General features: G+C 36.7%; 1 protein-coding gene across 1 annotated transcript in view; it reads right to left on the minus strand.

The window, feature by feature from the left end:
* Sin1 (SAPK-interacting protein 1) overlaps window positions 1-27,581 on the minus strand; it is a 280,080-nt gene that overhangs the window by 66,912 nt on the left and 185,587 nt on the right. Inside the window, exons 6-8 of the mRNA XM_090369928.1 lie at window positions 22,331-22,479; window positions 9,743-9,912; window positions 221-385 (exon numbers count right to left, since the gene is read on the minus strand). Of these exons, the coding sequence (XP_090226054.1) occupies window positions 221-385; window positions 9,743-9,912; window positions 22,331-22,479 (484 nt within the window). The remainder of the gene's footprint in view (window positions 1-220; window positions 386-9,742; window positions 9,913-22,330; window positions 22,480-27,581) is intronic.

Consider the following 27,581-nt stretch of genomic DNA (forward strand, 5'->3'; position numbering starts at 1 on the left):
ACTAAACTATCTCCAGTCAATTTTAAATTAGCACATCTATTAGCACAAAATATTTATATGTTTGTATGATAGATTTTCTAAAAACTGTCATTTGAACTAAAAGTATATATGAAATTTCTCCAACATGAGAAATCTGCAAGTTATTTATTTTATGCTTATCAGTAATAGATTATCCAGTAATATATAGTGAAAAATTGACTCTATGGAGCAAATTTCTTACACTGTCACGACAGGGGTAGTATCTTCTACCTCTTCTTTTTCCACAAGAGCTAATACTGGAAAACCAAATTTAGCCACAGGTTCTTTAGGATCCAAACTAGGAAAGTCCTCATCAACTTCTCCATTTTCTTCTGCTATTTGAAGGCTGTAGTATCCCACATTTGATCTGAATAAAAATAATAATAAAGCAATGGAGAAAATGAATTTCAGAATTATAAATAAACAGGGAAAAAAATTTGATATGTATAAAAAGGAAGAGCATATTAAGAAGCAACTATATAATTTTTAATAAATTGACATCCACAACTTAAGCTCTTGTTCCATTAGCATGTAAGCACACAAATATCCATTGCAAAAAAAAAAAAAAAAAAATTATAGAGCAATCGCCGTCGCTAAGAAGAAATCATCATCAGTTGCAAATTTTTTTCTGGACAAGTTTCAGCAGCCAAAGAGATGGTAGTAGATGGAAAAGATTTGACCGACTGTTTTAAAAGCTTTGGTCAGAGTGCACTAATTCATATGGTATATCATGTATTATGCCTTAAAAAAAACAGGTATATAAGCCAAAAGTACATTATGCATGACCAAAAACCTAGAATAACTCACTAGTGAGGGGTACACTCACAACACCTGTGGTCAGCTAATTACAGCCTTGACTGAAGAGGCCTTTAAGTAGACCTCTTCAGTCTTCAATAGGATTTGAATCCAGACTTCTCCAAACAAGTAACAAACCACTTTGCATATAAACTATGATTTGTGGATAAGTCTGTGAGAATCTGCAAAAAGGTGGTCCCTGTCATTTTGTTTGTCAAGAATGAACTACATAGCAAAAATAGTACCACTTTACCTGGCACACTAATTCTGAGAGATAAAGTTGTTCATTATATTTTCTTTGCTCTAGTATTTCTGGAAGCCAATTTTGTACTCAGCGAATCATGTATAAACAGATGAGGAGACTTTTAATTTTATTTTTACATCTGCATACTTTGAAATATAGAAGGACAAATTTTGAAGGTGTGTTAGAAATATTTTTGTTGATCATAATGTTTTTTCGGATTCAAACCACAAAAGGGGTTTGAATCCAAAATAAAAGTTTAACAGCATCTTAAGCCACTTTCTAATTCTTTCATTGTTTCAGTGTATTAAGCCCATATAAGCTTGTGTTTGTGAACAAATTTTCTCATCATGCTGATTCAAAACCTCAGAATAACTAATGGCAAAACCTTATTCCCTTTAACTGAGATCAACTACCTACAGCTGCAGTTGAAGATCTTTAGAAATGTATATGACAAGAAAGTTTCTCCAACCAAGTGACAAAACAATTACCATCATGGAGGATAAGTGATGATTAAACACACACCAACACACTGCTCAAATCATTGCTAGATTTGCATAGTTGAGTGAAGCATGGAATTGGGATTAAAAATGTTCACACAGTTTTGCAACAATCCTGGTCCCTTTGTTTAAGACTTGTTTAAGACCTGGTCCCTTTTATGTGAAATGAGGACCAAAAAGTTCATGGACTGAACTAATATTTGGGAAATAAGGAAGATTACTGTGCCACTCAGATGGATCTGCTTTGAAGTAGCCTCTCTGACACTATATACACTGATTCCAATGCTTCCACAATTTCTGTAAGTTCCTGATATGCATTTTTGTGAAACTGCTAATAGTTTCTGTGTCATGTTCAGAATAATTCCCTGTCATTACAAATCTGTGACTTTTTTTTGGAGGGATGGGGGCAGACTTTAAGCTTGGGAAACAAAAAAAAAATTACAGGAACTAAATTGTTAGTATAGTATATGGGGAACCACAGTGATGGACTGCTTCACAAGAAATTCTTGAATGAAAAGTGTTTGAGTGGAAGGGGAGTTGTCGTGATACAACTACCAATTCCCACACTTTTCTGGGTGTTTTCTCTGAACAGCAACTGCTATTCTGATCATTGCATAATCACCAGAGAACTGTTCTACAGTATTCCTAGTTCACTGTTTGACCATGATCACAATCATACTGACCAATGCCCTGTGAGTCAAAACATGATAAGCATGATCTTCACAATTTGATTGAGATTGTCCTGTTTTTTTTAGAAATCAGAGAGATGGAGCCTTACTGAGAGGGCTAGGCCTTTGTTTCAGGTCATAGCCATACATCCACAATTCATCACCAGTAATAACGAAAGAAACAAAGTGCAGATCAGCAGCAACATGTTGACAAAGATCCTTGCTACTTATCGACTTCTACTGCCACTACCAATAACATGCACCATCTGTTTACCGAGAATGCAGGGAGAAGCTGCAGTACCGGGAAACATGTTTGACTGCTAAAAGTTTCCTGTAGTTCTTGTGTTGGCTTTCTTTACCTTCACATTCTAGTAACTTATTATCATCTGTAAAGTTTATCATTCTCTCTGAACTTTCTTAAAATGTCTCTGTAGATGCAATTGTTCATTTCCTTTTTTTAAACCTCCTGCTAATTTTGTACTTTCTTTGTCATTAGTTTATCTGCTCTTTCCAACATATTAAAGTATACTTCTGTTTCATATTTTTGAGCCTTCAACTCGATCACATGCACAAAGTTTTCATCTTAAATTTTATCCACATACATTCTGTCAGTGTACTTGGATAATGCTTCCTAGCAAATTAAACCCTCTTTCAAGTTAATTCTAAAAGCTGTTGTTATACTTTCATTTTACTGTATCATACTCCCCAAATTAATTTAAAATTATTGTTTAGCTGTTGCATCCCAGTATTTATCCTTTTAGTTTCTCTGATGCCTGCTATTCTGATATCATTATAGACAGTGCAGCAGTTTGAAAATGAGACTGTGTAAGACACAAAGTCTTAAAAATACCTATTCTTTTGTGTAAGAATAGATGGTGGAAATATAGCAGTTAATGAACAAAGAAAACAGCATTTCAGAAATATTTCATTAATGGGAGTGGGCCTGTTGGTATGGCATGTAACATATATGTAAACAATGATATTGTAGGGTGTGGTAGGTCAAAAATTAAAAGCATTGGAACAATGGAAAAGGTAGTAAGTAGAGAGGGCTATATGATGAAAGACCAGATAAATTTAAAAGGTGCTCAAGGAAGTAGTCCACATTAATTTAATCCCTCTATCATACCACTACTTGAAGATGCAGCACTTAGTCATTTTGGGAAGGGTGTTGGTGCAGAGTAGTTCAAAAGTAGGTTCAACAGGGGGTCTAACCGTAGAAGATGAAAGGGTTCCACTGGAAGAAAACACAAAGTTGTGAGTTCGAAATATATGGGAATGGTAACTTTAAGAAATAACATAGTGATCTGGTCATGTTTGGATTGATAGGTAGAGATATGTAAATAAGAAGGAAATATACAGTATAAGGCTTTTGCATGCAAAAAGAGGGGAGATATAAGAGAGTGAGTGGGAAAGAGTAGCTGAAAACAGAGCAAAAGGGGATGCTAGGGTAGATCGAGTTGTAGTTAGAAGCCCAGAAGACGTATTCTGATAAGTGCACTTGTCTTGAAGGAAAACAGAAAATGCAATTGAAATATAAGAAAATGTTCGGACTCTGGGTAGTAGGTGAAAGAGCTCCGATGATACTCCAGTCCAGTGAAGGCAGACAACTGTTCCTGTAAATAGATAATTGGCAGGAAAGTTCTTATGTAAAGATTTCTTGTGTTAGAGGAAGAAGGGGATTCCTGGATGGAAGAACGCATAAATATAAGTCTTCACATCAAGCATTTTCAGAACAAACTGGACAGTTTTGTTTAATTTAAAATTACTGAGGAGAGAATGTTAGATGTCTAAGTTAATTGAAATAATAATGAACAAGATTAAATGAGATTAGTGTGTTTATGAATGTTATTATATAAGATGAATTATATGTAAGAAGAAAGAATACTTGTAGTAATAGTGAATGTGCGATAAGAGCATTTTAGATGAATTACATAAGAAGGAAAATATTTGTTAGTAATGGTAAATAAGTAATTTACCATTTCTTTAGCACACTTTAATAAGTGTGCTATAAGAGTACCCTAAATAAGTAATTAATGTAAGTGGCCCTGAGGATAGGTATCATTGAAGTATATTAAAATTTTGAGTTGTAATGTGAAATAAATATAAATAACATAAATTCAATTAAATAAAGGAAAAAACCTCTCCCACAACTGATGCTAGAAAAAAATAACAATCCATGCATGAATAAACTAATCTTGGTTTATTCAAAGTAACTTCCTCCCGTGTCTAACCACTAATGCCAATGCTAAAACTGAAACATAACTATATAACCAGAGTACACCAAATAACCAGAGTAAATAACAATGGACACTGCTCTTCATGGAATAATGTTATTAGTGGAGAACCCCAGGGTTCAGTGTTGGGTCCACTGTTGTTTTCAGTATTCATTAATGATATTGATGATGGTATATCAGGGTTAATGTCCAAGTTTGCAGACGATATGAAGGTTGGCAGGGTTAAGGACACTAATGACAGTACATTGCTGCAACAGGATCTAGAAAAGTTGAGCAGATGGGCTGAGAGGTTGCAAATGAAGTTTAACATAGACAAATGTAAAGTACTACATATGGGAAGAAGTAACCCCAGAGTAATGTATCAACTCTGTGGTACTACACTGACAGTGGTAGAGAATGAAAAGGACCTGGGTGAAATTGTGCAGGCAGATATGAAGTTTTCTGAGCAGTGCAGACGGTCTGCAAGAGTAGCTCATGGTGTCTTATCAATGATATACAAGAATTTTTATAGCAGGGATAAGGAGGTGATTATTCCCTTGTATATCAGGTCACACCTTGAGTACTGTATACAGGTCTGGAGGCCTCATTTCAAGAAGGATGTAGAGCTGCTGGAACGAGTACAGACAAGGCAACAAGATTAGTGAATGGAACAAGGGGTTGCTCTTACGAAGAAAGGCTTAAGTTTTGCAAATTACAGTATCTGGAGACTAGGCACCTGCGAGGTGAGCTGATAGAGGTGTATAAAGCCTTGAATGGTTTGAGCATGCTCAATGCTGATGGGATTCAGCCTCTTCCTCAGAATAATCACCTGAGAGGGCATAAATTCAAATTGAGGAAAGACAGATGTAGGATAGATGTGCGGAAATTTGCCTTCAGCCAGCGGGTAGTTGGTTGGTGGAACAGACTTCCATCCTCTGTTGTGGAAGTTGATAGCCTAAATAAATTTAAGGCTCAGCTGGACAGGTATTTCCAACGAACGGAGGGGTGAAGTGGAAGGGTTTTTTTTTATTTTCTGCCTACACCAAAGCTCGCAAAAATTGTAAAGCAACTATTGATCAGTCCAAACTAGATTTTGAACAGCCTAAGAGTAGAAAACTTGCTTCTTGCTCTAATGGTAGCAGAGCATTCTGGTGTCTTGCCAAAGCTATTGGCTGCACCTTTTGTCCATCTCTGCTCCCACCTCTGTCAAAACCAGATGATTCTATTGTCACTTTAGCCAAGGATAAAGCTGACCTGCTAACATCCCATTTTTCTTCCAACTCATGTATTAATGATCTTTGTAAAACACCTCCCACCATTTCCATTCAATGCTTCCTGTGGTCTTCTGTCAAAAGGACGTCAGAAGGATTTTGATAAATCTTGATGCTAAGAAAGTTCCATTTCCTGATGGTATTTCTTCGCTTGTTCTCAAAACCTATGCTCCTGAACTTACTCCTGTTCTTTGCCACCTTTTTTCACTTTCTTATTCCAAAATAAGAATCGCCAGCATGGAACCCATCAGCGTCCATCCACTGGTGATATTCTGGCTTATGTTAGCCATTTATGGACAAATTCAGTAGAAAATTTCGGTGAAACTCACGCAGTTGCTCTTGACATCTCAAAGGCTTTCGATCGTGTTTGACATAAAGGTCTTCTAAACAAGCTTCCATCTTATGGTTTGCCAACTGTTTTTTGCAGTTGGTTATCCAGTTTTCTCTCTGCCCACTCACTGAGGGTGATGGTAGATGACTCTCTGTCTTCTAACTTCTCCACTAATGCTGGTGTCCCCCAAGGTTCAGTTTTCGACCCCCACTCTTTTCCTCTTGTGTATTAATGACCTTCTTCCATTGACCAGAAATCCTATTAATAGTTTTGCTGATGATAGCAGATCGGATTCCACTTTCCAGTTTGAGAAATCTCGCCCTACTCAATCAGCTTCAACCTCTCGAATATCCGCTATCAGTTCCTTAAATTCTGATCTCCTGGTAATTCTCCAGTGGTGTAAAGACAACTTAGTTGATTTCAATGCTTCTAAAATTCAGTCCTGTCTTATATCTTGCAAAAGGATTCTTATTCTCCTATGCTTATCTTTGTGACACTCCAATTTCTAGGCAAGTTGATATATCTCTTTTGAGGATTACCCTGACTTCTAATCTCTCTTGGCACAAGCACATTACAAATACTGGTTCCTCTGCTCTAAAAAACTTGGTTTCCTCTTTTGCTCTCGGCATTACTTTTCTTCCAAACAGCTGTTCACTCTGTACAAATCGCAAATTACAAATATTGTTCCCACATCTGGGGCAGTGCCCCCAAAACCTCTCTCAGGCTTCTAGATTCCATTCAGAAGAGGTCAGTTAAGCTAATTAATGACTGATCTCTAACAGAGTCTCTCCACTCTCTGTCTCATAAACGTACTGTTTCTGTTGCATGCCTTTTCTACAGATAATTCCATGGGCACTGTTCTTCTGAATTGGCTTCTATGATCCCACTCTCTCTGTCATTTGCTATCTTTTCCAAAAAAAAAAAAAGATAGTGAATGACAGAACATTTTTGGTAACATTTTTATAAAAAGTCATAAAAATACACTAAATTATCATCCAACTTTACAGGCGCCTTCGTAGCCAGGTGGGCAGGAGCAGCAGCGTGTAGCACATGCTTCTTGATTAGACCGGAGTTCAAGCCTGTGACCACCAAATACGGAGGATGCGGAAAGGTCAGGGAATGACTACCACATATCCCCGGAGCAATATGGCCGTAGTTGTTAATGCTCCTAAAAACCAAATAACAACAACAACCAACTTTACAGTAAGGATAAAAGTAATTTCAGAAACAAATTTATTCTTTCAAAATGAATCAATCTGGAAAGAAACATTTTAAACTTAACTATTACTCAATAGTTAATTTTACTAACGAATTAATTAGTTAGTTATTTAATTAGATATATTCTTGGGACGTTGGCCCATGGTGGTGCATTTTCTGGATGCAGATGGGCTACAGGTAGTAAATTTCTATGGCGGTGTGTTCTGTGAAGTGAGTTTATGGAATTTTGAAATTTTATAAAAATTAACACTTTGTACATAAAACTTTTTAAAACATTAATTTATTCTTATTTTGACCCAGTTGTCTGACATTAGAGTGAGATTACTGTCAAAAATCAAATTAGAATTAAAAAAAAAAATAAATAAATAAAATAAAGCTTCACTAAATATCATGAAAACATATATAAAGCCTGCTGTACATGTATACGTACAGGATGTTATTCTTGTTGGATTATTATTGTTAGATATTACAGTTGCTGTGAATCACATATATGTATCACAAAATTCAGTTTCATCAACTTACAGATCAGAATTCCTGGAAAGGTATTAAATTTTGAGTTTTGTATGCTGCAATTGGATGACTAATGCTAACAGATATGAGTTTTTATTCTAATTCTCAAAGCTATTTTCTTACCACTACCTCATAAATTGTAGGTGTTGCTGTTACCATAGATAAAATATGGTAACAGCAATACCTACTTAAATATTTCTAGACAATTTATGCATAAAATCACATATTATCTGAAATTACCTAGAAACACATATACACACACACATCAAAAATGTATATATTTACATACTAATGAGTGAGTAAATAAAAATCAAAGGAAGGAAAACATGTTAATGTACATATTAGAAATGTATTCAAATTTATATCCAGTTGAAACAAATGTAATAAGCAAAGACAAGAAAGAATTTTTTGTTTCTTTGCATGTTTCTGATACAACTCTGTTACAGGAATTTCTATTTTTTTTTTTTTTTATAGTTTGTTTCATAAAATATTTAACAATATGGTATGAATTACACCAGTTGATAAGCATCCTGGTTTAACAAATTGTAAAACATTACTGTTGCGAGAATATATTTTTCTTAATGTACGCATTGTACGACTAACGCATTAAATATGCATTAGTCGTTATTTTAGGGCTTACAAATATGATTAAAATACGTACAGGGTTGTTAAAATTAAAGTATTCCTATGTAGAGGACTTTGGAGCAAGTTCTAAGGCTCATACTGAGGAGAAATTTGGACAGCAGGTACAATAAAGAATGCATTCGCCATTTATTGGGAAAAAAAAAAATTGTTACAAAATTTGTCACTATATGGCGCTGTGGCAATACAAATCACTTGAACAGCACTACAATTGTTCATTGTTGTCCTTCATTTTGGTCAATGACAGTTTCCATTCAAAGAACAGCATTTTCTACAGCAGAACGTAACATGTCAACTGAAATAGTCAGCACATGATGTCTAATGCTGTCATTCAGATCTGCCAGAGTTTCACATCCTTCTCAATACACTTGGTTCTTCAAAAAACCCCACAACCAGAAGTTGCATGAGGTGCGGTCCATTGATTGACGTGGCCAAGATGTCTGGAAACAAAGACTGATGACCCGTTTGTCTGTAAAGTGTTGCCTTAGCAATCTTTGGACACAATGGTGAATGTGGGGTGGCGCACCATCTTGCATGAATATGGTATCCTAAAGGCACCCATGTTGTTGCAGCTCTGGTATTGTGAAATTTGCTAACATTTCATAATATCGCTGTCCAGTGACGGAATAGGTGCGGGGTTCAGTCGGTGTTACCTGTTCAAAAAAATATGGCCCAATCATGAATGTGGCTGTAAATCTGCACCACACTGTCACTTTTGGAGAATGCAGCAGGACCTCTTGGATAACTCAAGGGTTTTCTGTTGCTCAAATGAGATAGTTGTGCGTATTCACCTGTCCATTTAAGCAGCAATGGGTTTCATCACTCCAAAAGATGTTCCATGGCCAAGTGATATCCACTGTCATCCACACCAGAAACTGAAGTGCATATGTGAAATGAATATCTGCATCACCATGCTTTAGTTGCTGTAGCATGTGCATCTTGTAAGGATAGTACCGCAACACCTGACGCATTACTAGCCTTACAGTGGAATACGGCATGCTTACTTCATGAGAATGAAGTAAGCATGCCGTATTCCACTGTAACGCCGCAAATAACTTACATTATTTGCATAATCGTAACTAAGATAGTTATGCACCATACAGTGACAAATTTTGTAAGTAATTTTTTTCCCCAATAAATGGTGAGCGCATTCTTTATTGTACTTGTTGTCCAAATTTCTCTTCAGTATGAGCCTTAGAATTCGCTCCAGAGCCCTCTACATAGGGATACTTTAATTTTAACAGCCCTGCATATAACTTAACAAAAAAAATCAACTTTATTTTTATTTATGAACAAAGAGTATAAAATGACAGAATGGATAGGGGAAATTCATACTTTAAATGTGGTTCTCTTCCTTCATTAGTGTACTGCCAGCATATCAACCCAATTAAATCTTGTACCTTTGCAGCTGACAGTATGATCACTTCCATCGGATAGTCTCTTTTATCAGGTGGAAGCATGGTCAAGAAGATGCTTATTTTTTTTACCTGAGCACAATGACTAATCTGAAAATTACATAACATATATTATAAAATTCACATATGTCAAAACATATATTTATATTAACTACAAGTTTCAGTTTTTAGAGGATCCACCAGAAACACAAAGAAGTATATATAAACACATTGAAAATTTGCTACATAGTATTTTAAATTGTCAGGGAGCACAGAATCATAGTAAATAGAAATTAGTTTGTCAAGTTATTTGGGTTAGGCATTATGAAAAGAATATGAGGAGGCTTTGACTGATTGCATAAAAAAATGTAGAAGAGAATTCTTTGCTTATGTTAACACTAGAAGGAAAAAATACTACATTGTTCCACTTGATATGAATGGCATAACTGTTACTCTTGTACAGGCTGCTGACAAACTAAATAAATATTTTGCATAAACATGCACACATGAAGTTTTTAGAGATGCGGATATTAGAAACCTACCTAATATTGACTGGTAATTAAATGGTTTTATTATATCTGAAAGAGAATTGTTGAAGCTAAAATTAAGGCACAGAGGACTATGAATATTTAATTTATTGAAATCTATTCAATTATATTAAAAGAAGTAGCAAAAGTAAACCTTTAGTTATAATGAGATATTCTTGGATTTGAGAGAAGTCTATACTGGCTGGGGATACAAATGTCTCTCCTACTGAAATGTTTCAACGGATGATATGAATAATTATAATTATTACTATTTATTTAAAATGCATGCCATTCGCCATATCTTGAAACCTGCTTATGGGAAGTAGCATATATTTTAAATAAAGAGCAATATACTTCTCTATTGGAGCAGTGCTTTTCATTTAAAGTGCACAGCACAATACTGAGTTAACTTGTGCAACATAAAACCAACATCAGGGCCAGATTTACATATAACCTAAACAAGATACAGCTTAGAGCCTCACATTACAAGGGACCTCGGTCCACCTTAGAAAAATTCCTTTTTTTAATATTGTCACAGGTGAACATCACACAAAATTATTTAAAGAAAAACCAAAGAATATGCGCAAAGAATAATTTTTGTGATATGCATAATTCATGGATTATAATTTTTGTGATATACATAATTTGCAGATTATAATTTTAAATTACATTATTTAATTTTGTTATTTATTTAACATAAGTTAATAAAGAATTTTTATAATACATATTACATTCCTATTGAAGCCTGTTTAATTGTACAGCCCATTTAACATTTATTTTTCATCTAAAAAAAATTAATTTATTATTATTTTGTGAAGGGGGAAGGGCCTAACACATGTTATACAAAGGGTACTAGGAAAGTTTTGCAATACAGCTTTGTTTATTTAATTTTTTCAAAGTAATTTCCTCTACATTCAATACACCTCTCCATCCTCCGAAACCAATCTTTAAACCAATTCTGCCAAGTTTCACTAGGGAGTAAAGCACACTCGTTGTCCCAAGCCCGTAGAAGGTCCTCATCACTGGAAAACTGCCTCCCTTTTAGCTTCATTTTCACATGCGGGAACAGTGCAAAGTCGCAGGGAGCAAGGTCTGGACTGTAGGGAGGGTGCTCGAGAAGTTTCAGTCCTGTCGTGGTCAAATATTCGGTGCAGGCTTTGGCGCGGTGAGCTGCAGCATTATCGGGATGGAGGTACCAGGTGTCCATTCTTGACTTTGGCCGCAGGTTCTTCATAGATCCAATGACTTCAGGCAGGCATTGTTCAGTATACCACTTAGCTGTGACTGTCTTCTGCGTGTTCCAAAAACGACATGTTCCACAATTCCACTCGATTTGAAAAATACAGCTATCATTTTCTTCTTTACAGATCGGGATTTTCTGACAATTACGGGTGTGTCGTCATCATCAAGGACCCAAACTTTGTTTTGAGCCTTGATCGGCAGATCGTAATAGTACAGCCAAGTCTCGTCACCTGTCACGATGTTGTTCACATACCGAGATTGTCCCTTATCAAACTTTTTTAACATCTCCCGGCACCAAGTCACACGTCGTGTCATCTGCTCTTCAGTCAGTTGATGCGGCACCCAGAGAGAACTAAGTTTCTTCACGTGCAAATGATCTTGCAGAATCGAACGAATTGCTGGTGCATTTAGGCCCAAAGTATCCTCTATCTGTTGGTAGGTCACTCGCCTGTTTTCGTCAAGCATTTTCCTCACAGCAGTAACGTTTTCCTCCATAACTGACGTTCGTGACCTTCCTGGCCTCTCCGAATCCTCCAGAGTGAAATTTCCCCTTTGGAATTCTCTATACCACCTGAATATCGTTGTACGATGTGGACAATCATCATCTAGTGCAAGAGTCATTTCTTCTAAGCACTGATCTATGGTTAAACCACGCACGAAATTATACCGCAAAACTGTCCTTATCTCATTTCGTGACCACGATGCCATCGCAAGCACTTTACGCTCTCACTACTAATGAATAACTGAGCCCATCGACTTGGCGCGGCGGCTACGATGCACGTATGAACATGTCTCAACATGCAGCAACAAGCAGCTTTCTGTGATTCATTGTTGCGTCATATTGCAAAACTTTCCTAGTACCCTTTGTAGCTTAGGGCCATAACAAAGTTTAAATCTGACCATGACCAACATACTTAATAGAAAACTTAGTTTGCTCAGTGCTACATACAAACTGAGGCTATGCTCTCCTTATAAAATTATGCTTTATAACCTTCTCATAGTACAAGACCTTTGTTCTAAATTCATTGGCACATTGTATAAAGGTTTGGGCACATTGTGAATATTTCATATGGTGGAAACCTCATTTTAGGAAGAATGTAAAGCTGTTCAAAAGGGTGCAGAGAAGAGCAACAAGATTATTGGTGGACATAAAAAGGTATTCTTAACAGGAAAGACTGTAGTTCTATAAATTGCAGTTAGGCATTTGCAGGGATCTTCACTCTCTCTCATGCAACACACAAAGGAATACAAATTTAAATTCAAAAAGGATGGTTGCAGAATAGATGTGTGTGTGTGTGTGTGTGTGTGTGTGTGTGTGTGTGTGTGTGTGTGTGTGTGTGTGTGTGTGTGTGTGTGTGTGTGTGTGTGTGGAAGTAGTAGTTTAAATAAATTTAGAGGACTGGAATAGGAAAGGATGTTTGTTTTGTTTGTTATTTGGTTTTTAGGAGCATTAGCAACTAAGGCCATATTGCTCCGGGGATATGTGGTGGTCATTCCCCAACCTTTCCACATCCTCCGTATTTGGTGGTCATGGGCTCGAACCCCGGTCTAATCAAGAAGCGTGTGCTACGCACTGCTGCTCCTGCCCACCTGACTATGGAGGCGCCCACAGAAAGGATAGACAGGACAGGAAGGGAGGAGGGGTTATTTTGTTAGTTAAGAAACAAATAAAATCTAAGGAAGCGCATCCAGTTGACATTGGTGGACAATGCAATGTTGGGTCTGTTTGGTGTGACATAAGCACTGGGAAAGGAAAAATGAGAGTAGGTGTGTGTTGTAGGCCTAATGAATCTGAGAAGTATAATGAGCAATTGTGCAGAGAAATAGTGGGCCAGGAAATCAGAATGTCTTATAATGGGGGATTTTAACTTTCCAGATATTGACTGGAACTAGCATCCTGTTGGGACTATATACTAACTTGGAAATTACCAAGGGAATTACAGAACCTACCAGGCATTCTTATATCATTAACACAGCGAGAACCAGAAATGGACAGTTCTCACTGTATCAGGGAGGAACGTGTGGCCTAAGCAAGTCAAATGAAACACTGCAAATCATATGACCAATGCATACTTTTGTTGTTTTTTGGGAGCATTAGCAACTAAGGCCATATTGCTCTGGGATATGCGGTGGTCATTCCCTGACCTTTCTGTATCCTCGATATTTGGTGGTGACGGGCTCGAACCCCGGTCTAATCAAGAAGCGTGTGCTACGCACTGCTGCTCCTTCCCACCTGGCTACGGAGGCGCCTACCAATGCATACATCGATGAGCCAAAACATTATGACCACCTACCTAATATGATGTTGGAGGAAAGTTGGTCCTCCACGTGCAGCGAAATCAGCTCGTACCCGGTGAGGCATGGATGCTACAAGATTTCTAAATATGTCTTGTGGTATCTAGTACCAACATGTAACCAGCAAATCCTTTAACTCCTGTAAGGTTTCTAATTGTGTCTTGTGGTATCTGGCACCAACACGTAACCAGCAGATCCTTTAACTCCTGTAAGGTCCTGAGACGCCGCAGATCTGAGTTGCTGTTCCAACACAAACCACAGATGCTCAATGGGATTGATGTCTGGGGAATTTGGAGGCCAGGGCAATACCTGGAAGCCTTTGTCATGTTCCACAAACCAGTCTCGAACAACACGGGCAGTGTGGCGTGGTACATTATCCTGCTGAAAGACGGCACCGCCAGAGGAGAAGACCGTTGCCATGAGAGGGTGTACCTGGTCAGCAATGACGTTTAGGTAGGTGGTAGACGTCAGAGTGCCCAGCACATAGATGACTGGACCCAGGGTATCCTAGCAGAACATCGCCCAAAGCATGACACTGCCGCCACCACCGGCTTGTTTTCGTCCCATGGTGCATCCAGGCACCATCACTTCCCCAGGTAAACGCTACACACGTACCCGGCCATTCACATGGTGCAACAGGAAACATGATTCATCAGACCAGACGACCTTCTTCCAATCACTCAAGGTCCAATTTTGATGCTCGTCTGCCTGTTGTAGGTGCTGTCGCTGGTGAACTGTGGTTAGCATGGGCACTCAGAGCGGCCTGCGGCTACGCAGCCCCATTTTCAGCAGGGTTCAATGTACTGTGTGTTGTGACACATTACTCCCATCACCAACATTCCAATTACTGGAAAGTTGTGCCAGAGTCGCCCTTCTGTTACCACGTACCACCCAGGAGAGCCTTCGTTGACTCACCTCGAGCATCAATGAGCCGTGGTCGTCCAGCACCTCGCCAGTGGTTCATGGGTTTCTCCTTCTCGGACCACTTTCAGTAGGTATTAACCACGGCTGATCATAAGCATTCCACAAACCGTGCCGTTTCAGATATGCTCTGAACCAGTCGTCTGGCCATTACAATTTGGCCTTTGCCAGACTCGCTTAAGTCCACTTAAGCACTGCCTTTCGCTTAAGCACTGCCTTTCCCATCTGAAGAACAAGAGTAACGCTGATTAACAGAGCTCAGTATCATGTGTTTTTTATACCACGTCCTGACCCGCACATGCACTGTAATTCACCTGCAGTTGCTTTGATTTGCATAACAACTCGCTTGTGATAATGTTTTGGCTCATCGGTGTATAATCCTCATATAATTAGTGATTATATGAGGGGTTTTTCAAAAGTTCATGACCTGAGTATGAAGGGTTTATCTGAGGAGTCTGCAAACACGTTACTTTTCAGTATTGTCTCATTTTGAGTCTATTACATTTTTGCCACCTTTGCTGCAATGTGCAGATTCCAACTGCAAAAAAAATTTTTCTTAAGCTTCCAGGAATGCATATACTGCAACAATAATGTCACTGTCGGTGGAAAAATGAATTCAAGCTATATATTTTTTCATATTAGGAAATAGGCAAAAGTCCAATGGTGCTAGATGTAGTGAATATGGGAGATAGTCCAAGATTTCACAGTTGCACTCATACAGTGCAGCAATAACAGACTTGTAAGTAAGTTTGTTGTCCTGGTGGAACAAGACTCCCTTGCTAAGTTTCTGGTGTTTGCACACAAATGCCTCATAAGGTCTGTATAATGTGCCCCTTGACTTTAAATAATTCTTCTGAAAGTAATCCACTAGCAACACCCGCTCAGAATAAAAAAAAAAAAAAAAACCTGATGCCATCACCTTGCCAGCAGAAGGAATCGACTTGGCTTACTTTAGAGAAGGAGATGAGCTGTGTTTTCACTGTTTGAACTGATCCTTTATCTCTGACTAAAAGTGAGGAACAGTGTCTCATCCATAGTCACAAAACCTTGCAAGTAAATTGCTGTATCTGCTTAAAAATAATGCAAATTTTCATTTGATTTCACATGTGCATTTTTGATCTGCTGTTATCAACTTTAGGACCCATCTGAAACCATATACTCATGAAATGCCTTTAGCATTAGTCGAGTTTTTCCCAAATATTGGATAACTGCATGGTGACTGATTTGTAATTTTAAAAAAGACATTACTGAAATTGCATGAAACTTAGTGAGTTACCATTTGTAGTAATATACATTAAGTACAGAAATTTTTAATATTGTACCACTACTCTTTCATACTTGGGTCACAAACTTTTCAAATGTTCCTTTGTATGTATTTCAGTTAAGCACAGGAAAATATGTTAGTGTATTTTTCTTTATGAACAGTTCAGCCGTGTTATATATAACACAGCTGAACTGTTCTGTCACATTTAAAAAGTAAAATCTTTTTTGTTATAAAAAAATTTACAGAATTTTTTATAACAAAAAGGGATTTTTACTGTGGATTACCTTTGTGTTATTTGACATGTTGGAAAGGTAAGATGTAATCAGAATAGATGGAAACAGTATTAAAAGACCTGCTTAAAGATGGATGAACCTTGCAACAGGGCAAAGGAATAAAAGCAAGTTTTGACTCTAAATCTATGCATGGCAAATAACTGGAAGTATAATGGGAGATAATTACCCCCATAATATTTCTAAATTTTAATATTTCTTAATATCCTATATATTCTATTTTCATTTAGCATAAATTCAAAACATTGATTTAAATTCAAAATAAGGACACAGATTCTCTATAAGAGAAAATCACAATGTTAGCATTTGTCCAATTTTATGAATATTAGCAGGTCTCGATCACACAAGTTCTGTTCAACATGTCTAGTATAAAGTTTTGAGACAACAGGATTCCCATAATGTTTTTTATACAATTTTGTGTTATTTGTGAAAAGAATGTGCCATGCAGAAAAAAATTCCAGATTAACCAACATGTGAAAGCACCAAAAAAGAAAAAGCAAGAAAAATTGTCAGATCAGTTGCTTTTAACCAAGCAATGAATCTCAATAGAAGAAAAAAGTAAATTTTCAAAGGATCTATGTCTCACCTTGGTAATATAAGGGACCTATATGCCTTTCAATAAGTTAAGCAGTCCATTTTTCAAATGGTTTTTGAAAAGATATTGTATAAATTAAAACATTCTAGATGAAACTACCTTAAAGAAAAATTATCTCAGTGATATTTATGATGGTATTATCTGTGAAATTTGTCAAGATATTGGAGAAAAGTGCATCTTAATGTCTGCCAATGAAATGGCAGAGGAAACTACCATACCCCCATAATGGGGGATGGGGAGTCAAGAGTTGTTAAAGATCTTGTGGGTCATTCAGCAATCTGGTGGAAGGGCCCAGAATTTCTAGTTTTGTTACTGCCTTATTCCACATTTGGTATGTGGGAAAATTTGTCACTGCCTTATTGCACATTTGGTATGTGGGAAATTAGATGGAGAACCTGTCTGCATTTTCTTGCTTGCAAGGTTCTTGAAAATGTGAATCACTGCACAAATGCAAGATTTGTGAATGAATAAGTAAAGGTAGTAACTTATTTCTTGTGCATAAAAGATCTCCATAAAAGCTCCTACCCATGTAGCTATTTGAGAAATGCACTACAGCCTCCCTCTTCCATCAGAGCTTATTCTGACAAAGTGGGAAACATGGTTATGTGCAGCACTGTTTTATACTAAAAATTTTGATTAAAATAACAAGCAGTTATTTACTGCTTTGGGTACTGCAGATGCTATTGCTATTGACATTGTTAAGGCAATTCTTTGGTTAGAAAACATTTGCTGTTCATTTAGACTCATTTTGCTTTCTATGATCTTTCAATAGAAAGTCTCCAAGAGACTTTCTATGATCGGTGCAATTAAAGAGGCAGGGAAAATTCAATTAAAAATTTAACCCAACACTGGAGACATAGGAAGGAAAATAATAATGTTTGATAGTGTTTTAAGGAGAACTTGGGATTTCATATGTTTAAGAAAACAGATGACTTTTTTAATAGAAGTGAACAGGAACTTCCATTTCATGTAGAGGACTTGAAGGTTCACATTTTTAAATTTAACCCATTCACTTCTGTTATTGTGTAAAGATCATTCTCTGCTTTAAAAGTGGTTAGCATTGGTAGAGGCATATGATGCAAGAAAGCAAGCTTATATACGATCAGCCAATTAAAAAAAAAACCCTTTCCATTTCACCAATCCTTTCACTCCAAATACTTGTCTAGTTCTGCCTTGAACTTATTTAAGTTGTTGACCTCCACTACAACAGATGGAAGTTTTTCTCAACTATCAACCACCTGCTAGCTAAGGTGCCTCCATAGCCAGGTGGGAAGGAGCAGCAGTGCGTAGCACACGCTTCTTAATTAGACCGGGGTTCGAGCCCGTCACCACCAATAAGGAGGATGCGGAAAGGTCAGGGAATGACCACCGCATATCCCCGAGCAATATGGCCTTAGTTGCTAATGCTCCTAAAAACCAAATAACAAACCTGCTGGCTAAAGGCATTTTCCACACATCTATTCTGCAATTGTCTTTCTTTAATTTGAATTTATGTCCACTTATGTGAGTAATCAAACCATTCAAGGCCTTATACACCTCAATCATATCACCTCGAAGGTGCCTCATCTCCAGATGCTGCAATTTGCAGAACTTAAGCCTTCCTTGATAACAGCAACCCTTTGTTCCATTCACCAATCTCATTGCTCTTCTCTGTACTCGTTCCAGCAGCTCTACATCCTTCCTAAAATGAGGCCTCCAGACCTATATGCAGTACTCAAGGTGTGGCCTGACCATTGTCTTATACAAGAGGACAATCACCTCCTTAGCCCTGCTAACAAACTTCCTCTATATCATTGACAAGACACCATGAGTTACTCTAGCAGCCTGTCTGCACTGCTCAGAAAACTTCATATCTGACTTCACAATTATCTTCAAGTCCTTTTCGTTCTCCAATACCCTGAGTGTAGTACCACACAGTTGGGACGTTACACTGGGGTTACTGCTACCCATATGCTGTTCTTTACATTTGTCAATGTTAAACTTTATTTGCCACCTCTCAGCCCATCTGCTCAACTTTTCAAGATCCTGTTACAGTGGTGTACTGTCATTAACAATCCTGCCAACCTTTGTATCATCTGCAAACTATAAACCCTGATATACTTTCATCAATATCATTGATATATGCAGAAAACAACAATGGGCCCAACACCGAACCCTGGGGAACTCCACCTAATAACATTAGTCCACAAAGAGCAGTATCCATTGATTACCACTCTCTGTCTTCTCCCACTCAACCATCCTTTTATCCGTAGCAGCAACTTGCCCTTAATGCCATACCGCTCCAATTTGTACAGTAATCTTCCATGTGCAACAGTATCAAAAGCTTTCCTAAAATCGAAGTATATGATATAAAAATTATTTTTTTCCCCATCCAGTTCCTTTGTGACCACATCATAGTATCCAATCCAATTTGTCAGAGAAGACTTCTTAACAAACCCATGCTGTGTCTGAACTATTATTGCAGTCTTGTGTAGATAATCCTGCAATGCTTCTTTAACCAGTGATTCCATTATTTTCCTCGGAACAGAAGTTAAACTAACTGGTAATTACTTATGTCACCCTTTGGTCCCCCTTTGTGAATTGGGGATACATTTGCACATCTCCAGTCCATGTGGACCTCCCGAGTCAAAAGAATCTTTCATAATTATGGCTAAGGGTTTGCTTACTTCCTTTGCTGCCTCCTTTAATATAACTGAATAGATCCCATCCACCCCGGGTACCTTTCTTATGTTTAACTTCAACAATTTCTCCTCCACTATGCCTTCAGTTATTAAAAAATCATTTAGCTCCCTGTTAGAGTTTGATTGGTTTCTGGCATCCACTTCCGTACAGACTTCCTCATGTGTGAATGTAGATGCAAAATACTCAATCAATTTGTCAGCTATCTCAGCAGGATCATATACAATGAACCATCGATATAAAGTGGACCAATCTGATTCACCCCTTTCCTTTTAGAGTTTACATAAGTAAAGAAATCTTTGCTGTTTTTCTTTGCATCCTTTGCCAAAGATTTCTCATAATCTGCCTTTGCTTGCCTAACCTCCTTTGTGACTTGATTACAGACTAGCTTATATCTACTATAGTCTTCTGTGTCATCTGATAATTTATATGTATTCCATGCATTTTTCTTCCCTGCCATGAATCTCATTAGTTCATCTAGCATCCATTTATCCCTAAACCTTGAATAGTATTTCTTAGTTGGGACAAAAAGCCTAGTAGCTTCCAAGATTACTTCCTTGAATGCTTCCCATTTAGAATTTGCTGTTGGTAACATCATCAGTTGGTCCCATTGTATAGAATTTAAAAACTGTCTGAGACCACTGAAGTCACCTTTACAAAAGCAAAAGCCCTTCCCTTTACCCCTGATGGCAGTTACATCTTTAAGCAAATCCCACGTCAGCACACTGTAATCACTGCCACCTAGTGGTTCCTTTATCTGCAGATTCTTAATGCATGAAGCATCACTGATTATGGAAAATAAACACTATAAATTTACAATAGAAACAATAATCACATTGAAAAATATAGTGGTACTTACTGTAACAAAATTCATTCCACGAATGAATTACAAAATGAACTGTACTATAAAACTTTTTATTAAAAGTAAAATATACTTTTAAAAAGAAATAGTTCAATTAATTGTGATAAACTGGTAATAAGTGTAAAAAAAAAAAAAAGGAAGGATTTTGCACATAGAATTTTCGTGCATATATCTTATATCTAGTTATTATTACAATTAAAAATGAATAAGGCACCAAGAGATGATGACATCTATCCAATTATACTGAAGCAGGCAATAAAAGAGGTCAAATCTTTATCTATTATGATGATCGCACCCTCAGGTTCAAGCAAAGCAGATAAGTGCAAATTTTTTTCTTATTCATAAGGTTGTTTCAAAGGGAAAAATGAGAAAATTAAAATGCAGACTTATAAGTGACTTCTGTACTAGGGAAGGTTTGGAGTCCTTAGTTAAGGATGTAATACATAATCATCTGGATAAGAATGGATTATAATGGGATCATGGCCATGACTTTGTTAAGGGGCAATCAAGTTGTCACTAGAGAAATGGAAATATTTCAGTTAAAGTATTCATACAATCCCACGTGAATGACTGCTGTATAAAATGGAGTAATATGGCAGTTACTTCTCTAAGTAAAGGGACAGTTAAGCAGTATAAAACAGAGGGTAGTTATAAATGGGTGCAGCTCCTCATGAGCTAGTGTTATGAATAGGATTCCACTGGGTTTGGTGCTGCTGCTTATATTCTAATATTTATTAACAATATTGGTGTCAGGTATTTCAAGGTAGTACTTAATAACAGTAATTGGAGTATGCTACTTCATCAAGACTTAGGTAAATTATTCAGATGGGATGAGAAATGGCAGCTGAGGTGTGATAATCGAAAATGCAAGATTCTGCAACTAAGTAGCAATAATCCAACTTTGCCAGTAGAGACAAAGGGATGATTATTCCATTATATATAGCAATAGTTTAGTCACATCTTGAATATTGCATACAAGGCTGAAGATTTTGTTTTAGAAAGATGCAGCCAGTTCAGGAAGAACGAATGATGAGCAACAAGATGGGCACAAAAAGGTATTCTATTAAGAGTGAATTAAATTCTATAAATTATAGTGTGTAATCCAGGCATCTATGGGGGTGATCTCATTGAGATTAGTATTAGTAATGGCAAATGATGCAAGAAAGCAAGCTTATACAGAATCAACCAAAAAAAAAAAAAAAAAAAAAAACCCCTTCTCATTTCACCTATCTCTCCACTTCAATAGTTTGTCTAGTTCTTCCTTGAATTTATTCAAGCTATCCACTTCCACAACAAAAACAGATGGAAGTTTGTTCCAGCAATCAACCACCCACTGGCTAAAGGTAAACTTCCACACATCTATCCTGTAACCTTCCTCAATTTGAATTTATGCTCCCTAATATGTGTATCCAGCAAGAGGAAGAAATCCATCAGCACTGAGCTTGCTCAATCCACCCAAAGCCTTAAACATAAGATTTTAGAAGTGTATTGAGTAAACTTAATGCTGCAGGCATCTTTATACTTAGTTGCATGATATACATATTTATCAACATTTAAAGAAGGGATGAGACCTTTAGTTTTTATTTCCTTTTTTTTTTTTTTGTGATGCTACATAAAGTTGCTTCCTTGCATCATTTTGCCAGTAGTAATACTAAATACATGAAGCATGCATGGCCATTATACAAACAGATTCAGCACGCTTGTTTTAGTCAAAAGAGTTACTTACTGCTGTTCCAAGATTTATTTATTTATTTGGGATGGCCTAGACTTAACCCATCCAATATAACAATAGTAAACTATAGCAATTAAACACTATATAAATTTATTAAATCAAAAACATTAACAACTCCTTACCCTTCCATCAAACCTAGCATACTCATTAAAAGGATTATTAGGAATTCCTGTGTGCTGCTCCAATAGCTCAGATAATGCTGACTTTTTTGATTCTTGATTTGGTTTGACAGTAATATCCTTTTTAGGAAATAAATGAACTAGATCATCATCTAGAATATAAAAATAACAAGCACTAATGCATATGAAATCAACATAACTAAATATAAACAGGCAAACAGACAATGATTTTAAATATATTACTTTCATGGAATTTTAAATTTTTGAAAATGATCAGCAAAAATAGCAGTAGTTCCAAACAAATCAAAGTATACAAAAAGAAGTTTCCACATCCTGTTTTTAGTTCTGTTTATGGATGATGAATTATGCAAGTTAAGAAATTTTTTTTTTGTAATATGTAAGCTATCCCGCTTTAAGCACTCTTTTCTATAGTGTTCCCAATTAAAATGCTCTCCTGCTTATAAAAAATATTTTTCAGATTCCAAGGAGGAATAAATCTGAATATAACCCTCTGATACTCTTGAGTTTTGGTTCATGAAAATGGATCATGAAAATTTGGATCATGAAAACGATAAGCAAAAATCTGTAGCGTGCATGGTTTTTTTTTTTGTTATATTTATTTTATTTTTTTTTTTGTGCAAGATGTGATATGCATACATACATAATGTGCAATCTGAAATAAAAGATAGAAAAGAAATATGAAGATGAAAAATATATATGTGGCTAAAAATTAAATAAAATAAAATTAGTTTTTTATCCTTAGGTGGTTTTTATCTTCTCTTTAAAAGATTAACAATACTTACCTATTGTTACCAACGATTCCATTGCCAGATGTTTATCTCATCATTACAACTCCATGTCATTCCATTTATTAGAGAGAGAGAGATGAATGCTCTCTCTCTCTCTTTTTTTTTTAATTCAACATACTTTATCTGCTTTCTTCAGTGGCAGTAATCAATATCTTGTGTGTGTGTGTGTGTGTGTGTGTGTGTGTGTGTGTGTGTGTGTGTGTGTGTGTGTGTGTGTGTGTGTGTGTGTGTGTGTGTGTGTGTGTGTTCAATGTGACATCAATAAATTTCATTAATGATAGAATTATTATCATGTTTATACAGTTTATATTCCAGATATGTTTAATTTAATTTTCATCTTTTTAACAGCATGCAAAGTAAGGTTGAAGGTACCAATAAAGCAAGCATAGCACATTAATTGTACAGGTTTTAAACTTATATAGGACCATTGCTTTGTAAACACTGCTAAAAAATTAAAAAAAAAAAAAAAACGTTATCTACCAAAATAGTGAAGAAAAATTATGAGAAATCCAGCAACAAACTGGCACTCACCAGTGACCTCCCACCGACTGGGCCCCTGCAAAACTCTCACTTCAACGAATGTAAGTTAACACGATGGAGGACTAAGACAAAAACTCCAATACATCGGACAGACAGCAACCTTGGATGGGACCTGCTCCCACGCGAGACCTGAAATCAGCCAGACACCTTTCCTTCTGGAGAGCGTCTAACTGTCCTGAGAACTGTGACATCACTAGACCTAACTCAACTATGACTCTCGCAGCTCTGCTGCAAACGCCTTTGAACCCCTGTGCATCCGATGAACAGCAATCTCGGATGGGATTCGTTCCCATGTCCCACAGCCATTCTGACTCCCTATCTTCTCAGATGTTACCTGTTCCAGGAACTGCGATGCCACTGGACTAGACATAAATATGACCTACGCAGCTACACTGCCAATGCCACTCGGCGATCTGAATAAGGTGCTCTTACCCTATTCACCTTCAATTCCCTATCCTTGGCAGGGAGGAGGAGACTATTTTCTGTTTCCTCCTCCCCCTGCTGCCCCTGTCTTCGCCTGGTGATGCTTGAGCCTGCCTCACTGACCACCCGGGGTCACCTTCTCTATCATCCCCATACTTCTGCCTTTCACCCCCAAATCTTCAGCTTTCTTCCCCACTCTACCTATACATCAACGTAAGCCCCAAATTGCAAAATCTAACTACATCCAAATTAAATTGTATTCTCAAAAAAAAATTGTTCTAGTGTTCACCCCATGATAGTTTTTTTTTTTTTTAGGCCCTAGTCACTGAAATCTCAAGAAACTAGGTGGCAGGGCCTGCCAGAGTAAAATATAGAGCTACTGTGTACCTCGTCTGCCTCCACAGGGCTTAGTGTGGGCAACAGTGGGTCCTATTAGGGGCCCAATGGCTAAATGGCCAGATGAACAACATTACATCTCCCAAAGCCGACACATTTTAAATCTTTGGCTTTAACAGTGTATTGTTTCACATGACAATGTATATTACACGGAGATGGGGAACCCCAGGTGCTATTAAACATGAAGACACTATACCCCGGTCAACCCTTGACAGTAATATTTGCTGTCAAGGCTAAGTGTAAAAAAAGATGTTACTCTACTCTTCCACAAGCAGAGCAACCAGCAATATTTTTAAATACACCTGAGGATCCACATGAAAACTGACCTTAAATTCATCACATAACTGTCTGTGATATCTCTTATATTTGACTATAAGTAACGCTTTGGATATGCGCTTGTAAGTTTTTTCAACAGAATGAGCCACATTCGCTGAAGGCTTTTTTGTATTTACATTATATAATAAAACTGTCTTTAAACTTGCTTGAGATGCATCGGTGAATAGCTGCTATTCTTCAGCCATTTATTCAAATCTCAATTCTTCTATCAATCCATTTAACATCTATACATACACACAAAGAGAATCTACACATGATAAGATGTCAAAAAATTTCTTTTTCTAAATATGGAAATTCTTTACTATTAGCTATCAAATTCTATTCTTGCAATCTTGATGCAAAAGTTCTGCCCTTTGTTTTTTGGTGTCACAGGATTTGGAAGACCTCTATGTGGGATTTATTTCATTACAGAAGCAAAGTTTTGGATATTTTCTTTTATTTTTCCTAGTCCTTGAAAAACTTGAAATTTGTCCACAGCAGAAGAAACAGCAATCTTCATTATGACTGGTTGGTTCATGCCATACCATACCATAAAAACAATAAATAGTATGCTCTTCTTTCTTCTCATCCATATAATGAGGTTTTAATAGCACACAGCATGCAGTACCCAACTTCTGTCTATATTTCCAAAGTGGAATTCACATTAGAAATAACAAGCAACTTGAGCTATATCCAGAGTCATTGTTTAGTCACTTTTGTTACAGACCTACAGACCAGTGTTGTGATTTTGATGTAAACTGTTCACACACAACAAAAATTGTCGAGCAAATTCATATAGCTAAGATGGTATTATTTCCCTAAATTTATTATCAGGAAACGACTTTACATAAAGAAAAACAAAGATAATAAAACACACAACTAGCTTGAAATGCACACAGATGACAAATGATAACTAATATGCATCCTCTGTGACAGAGTGGTTTTGCCACTTGTAATTCATATGGAGGTCTAGGTGAAAGTCCTATCAATGACTGGAGGAATTTACTCCTCCACTTGAGATTGTCTGACTAGACCTCGCCATGAATTACTCTTGGTTTTTCAGCCCACATAATATGAAAATCTGCCCATGAATATGCACTTGTATGGATAATACACAAAGGCACAATATGGCCTAATGCAATGGGGTGCGACTCCCAGAGGGGTCGCAGAAATTTTTAAATAAAATTAGTTTTTGTGTACATGAAAGCCAAAAAGCCTGTTGTTAAAATTACTTTTCCAATACTATAGGTGTACAGACCTTACTTGAATGAAGTCTGAGATAAGAATGAATCCTATTGCCACTCTATTTTTTAGGGTAGTTTCACATGTGATGCAGGTGGCTTTTCTACTTATTTTCCTTGTGGAAAATCCTTTCGATTTAATTTGTTCGCTGGCTATGGACACACAGAAACCAGCTGACTAGTGTGACTTCTCAGTATTGTATTAATACTTCTCAGTACTACTCAATTGCTGAACTGTAATCCCTCTAGCTCTTAATTCGTGCTTCCTACAGCAAAAATTTCTGAAATTGCCTTAAAGCCAGAGGTGCGAATATGCTGTGACAGTAAATAGCAAGTCTGTTGCATGCATGCTTTGCTTTATTCTGCTTCGTAATTTGGTGCTTTCACGTCAACTCGGATGTGTTTTCATTCTTCTGCTACTTTTTATATTATGGTTGTGTTTTTAAGAAGAAAAAAAATATACATTTTTATATATTTTACCACGGACAATTGGATAATCAGAACAAAACAGTCGAGGAGTGACAACAGTAATGTTGCTACAGATACACCAGAAGCTGAAAGGGTAAGAAATGTATCATGTGAAAATTTGGACATTAACGTTATTTCAAGTGTAGTGCAACCACTAATTTCTGGTAGAGAGCCACCATATTCCAAATAAAAAAAAAAAAAAAAAAAAATATAAAATATCAAGAAGAATTTATGAAGTACGGCTTTACTTACGGTGTTGTTCATGATGAGCAACGCCCTGTAATATGTTACGTAAAACTGGCTAATGAAAGCATGAAACCTATTAAATTAAAAAGACACTTATATACGAAACATCCAGAGATAATGAAAAAAACTGAATCCTTGTTCAAAAGACATGCCGACGCCATACAAGGTCTGAAATCTTTCATGAAGAAACACTGCAGTTCCTTGTAAAGCTTTACGAGCATCGTTGGAAGTTTCATATTTAATAGGAAAAAATTTTAAATCACATACTATTGCTGAATCTCTTGTTCTCCCTTCTGCAATAAAAATGATTTCAGCTATGCATGGAGAAAAGGACCGCAACGATTTAAATACCATTCCTTTATCCAGAGACAGTTATCACAAACAACATAAAATCCAATTTATTAAATCGATTGAGAGAAAGTCAAATTTTAGCAATACAGTTAGATTTATTCACAGATATTTAAAACCTTTTTCAAATTATTGTATATGTTAGATTCTGCTACGAGGGAGATATTTTGGAGAATTTTCTATTTTGCAAAGCTTTGGAAGGGAGAACGACAGGCGAGAAGATTTTTGATGTTATAAATATTTTCTTTCAAACAAATACAGTAAACCCCCGCTATTCGCAGGGGTTACGTTCCTGAGAAATGTCGCGAATACCGAAAACGTGAATACTGAGTTATGGCACCCATAGTAATAAAGGGGTTCCGTTCCAAAGTATGAAATATATAAGAAAAACTAGTCTAAAATTTTGTCTATGTATGTATTATATGTACCTTCATAATATGACTATGTACATAGACAGTACATAGTGAT

The sequence above is a fragment of the Mastigoproctus giganteus genome, chromosome 3 (genome assembly GCF_048544385.1).
Source record: "Mastigoproctus giganteus isolate SK-2022 chromosome 3, ASM4854438v1, whole genome shotgun sequence".
In the NCBI taxonomy this organism is placed as follows: domain Eukaryota; kingdom Metazoa; phylum Arthropoda; class Arachnida; order Uropygi; family Thelyphonidae; genus Mastigoproctus; species Mastigoproctus giganteus.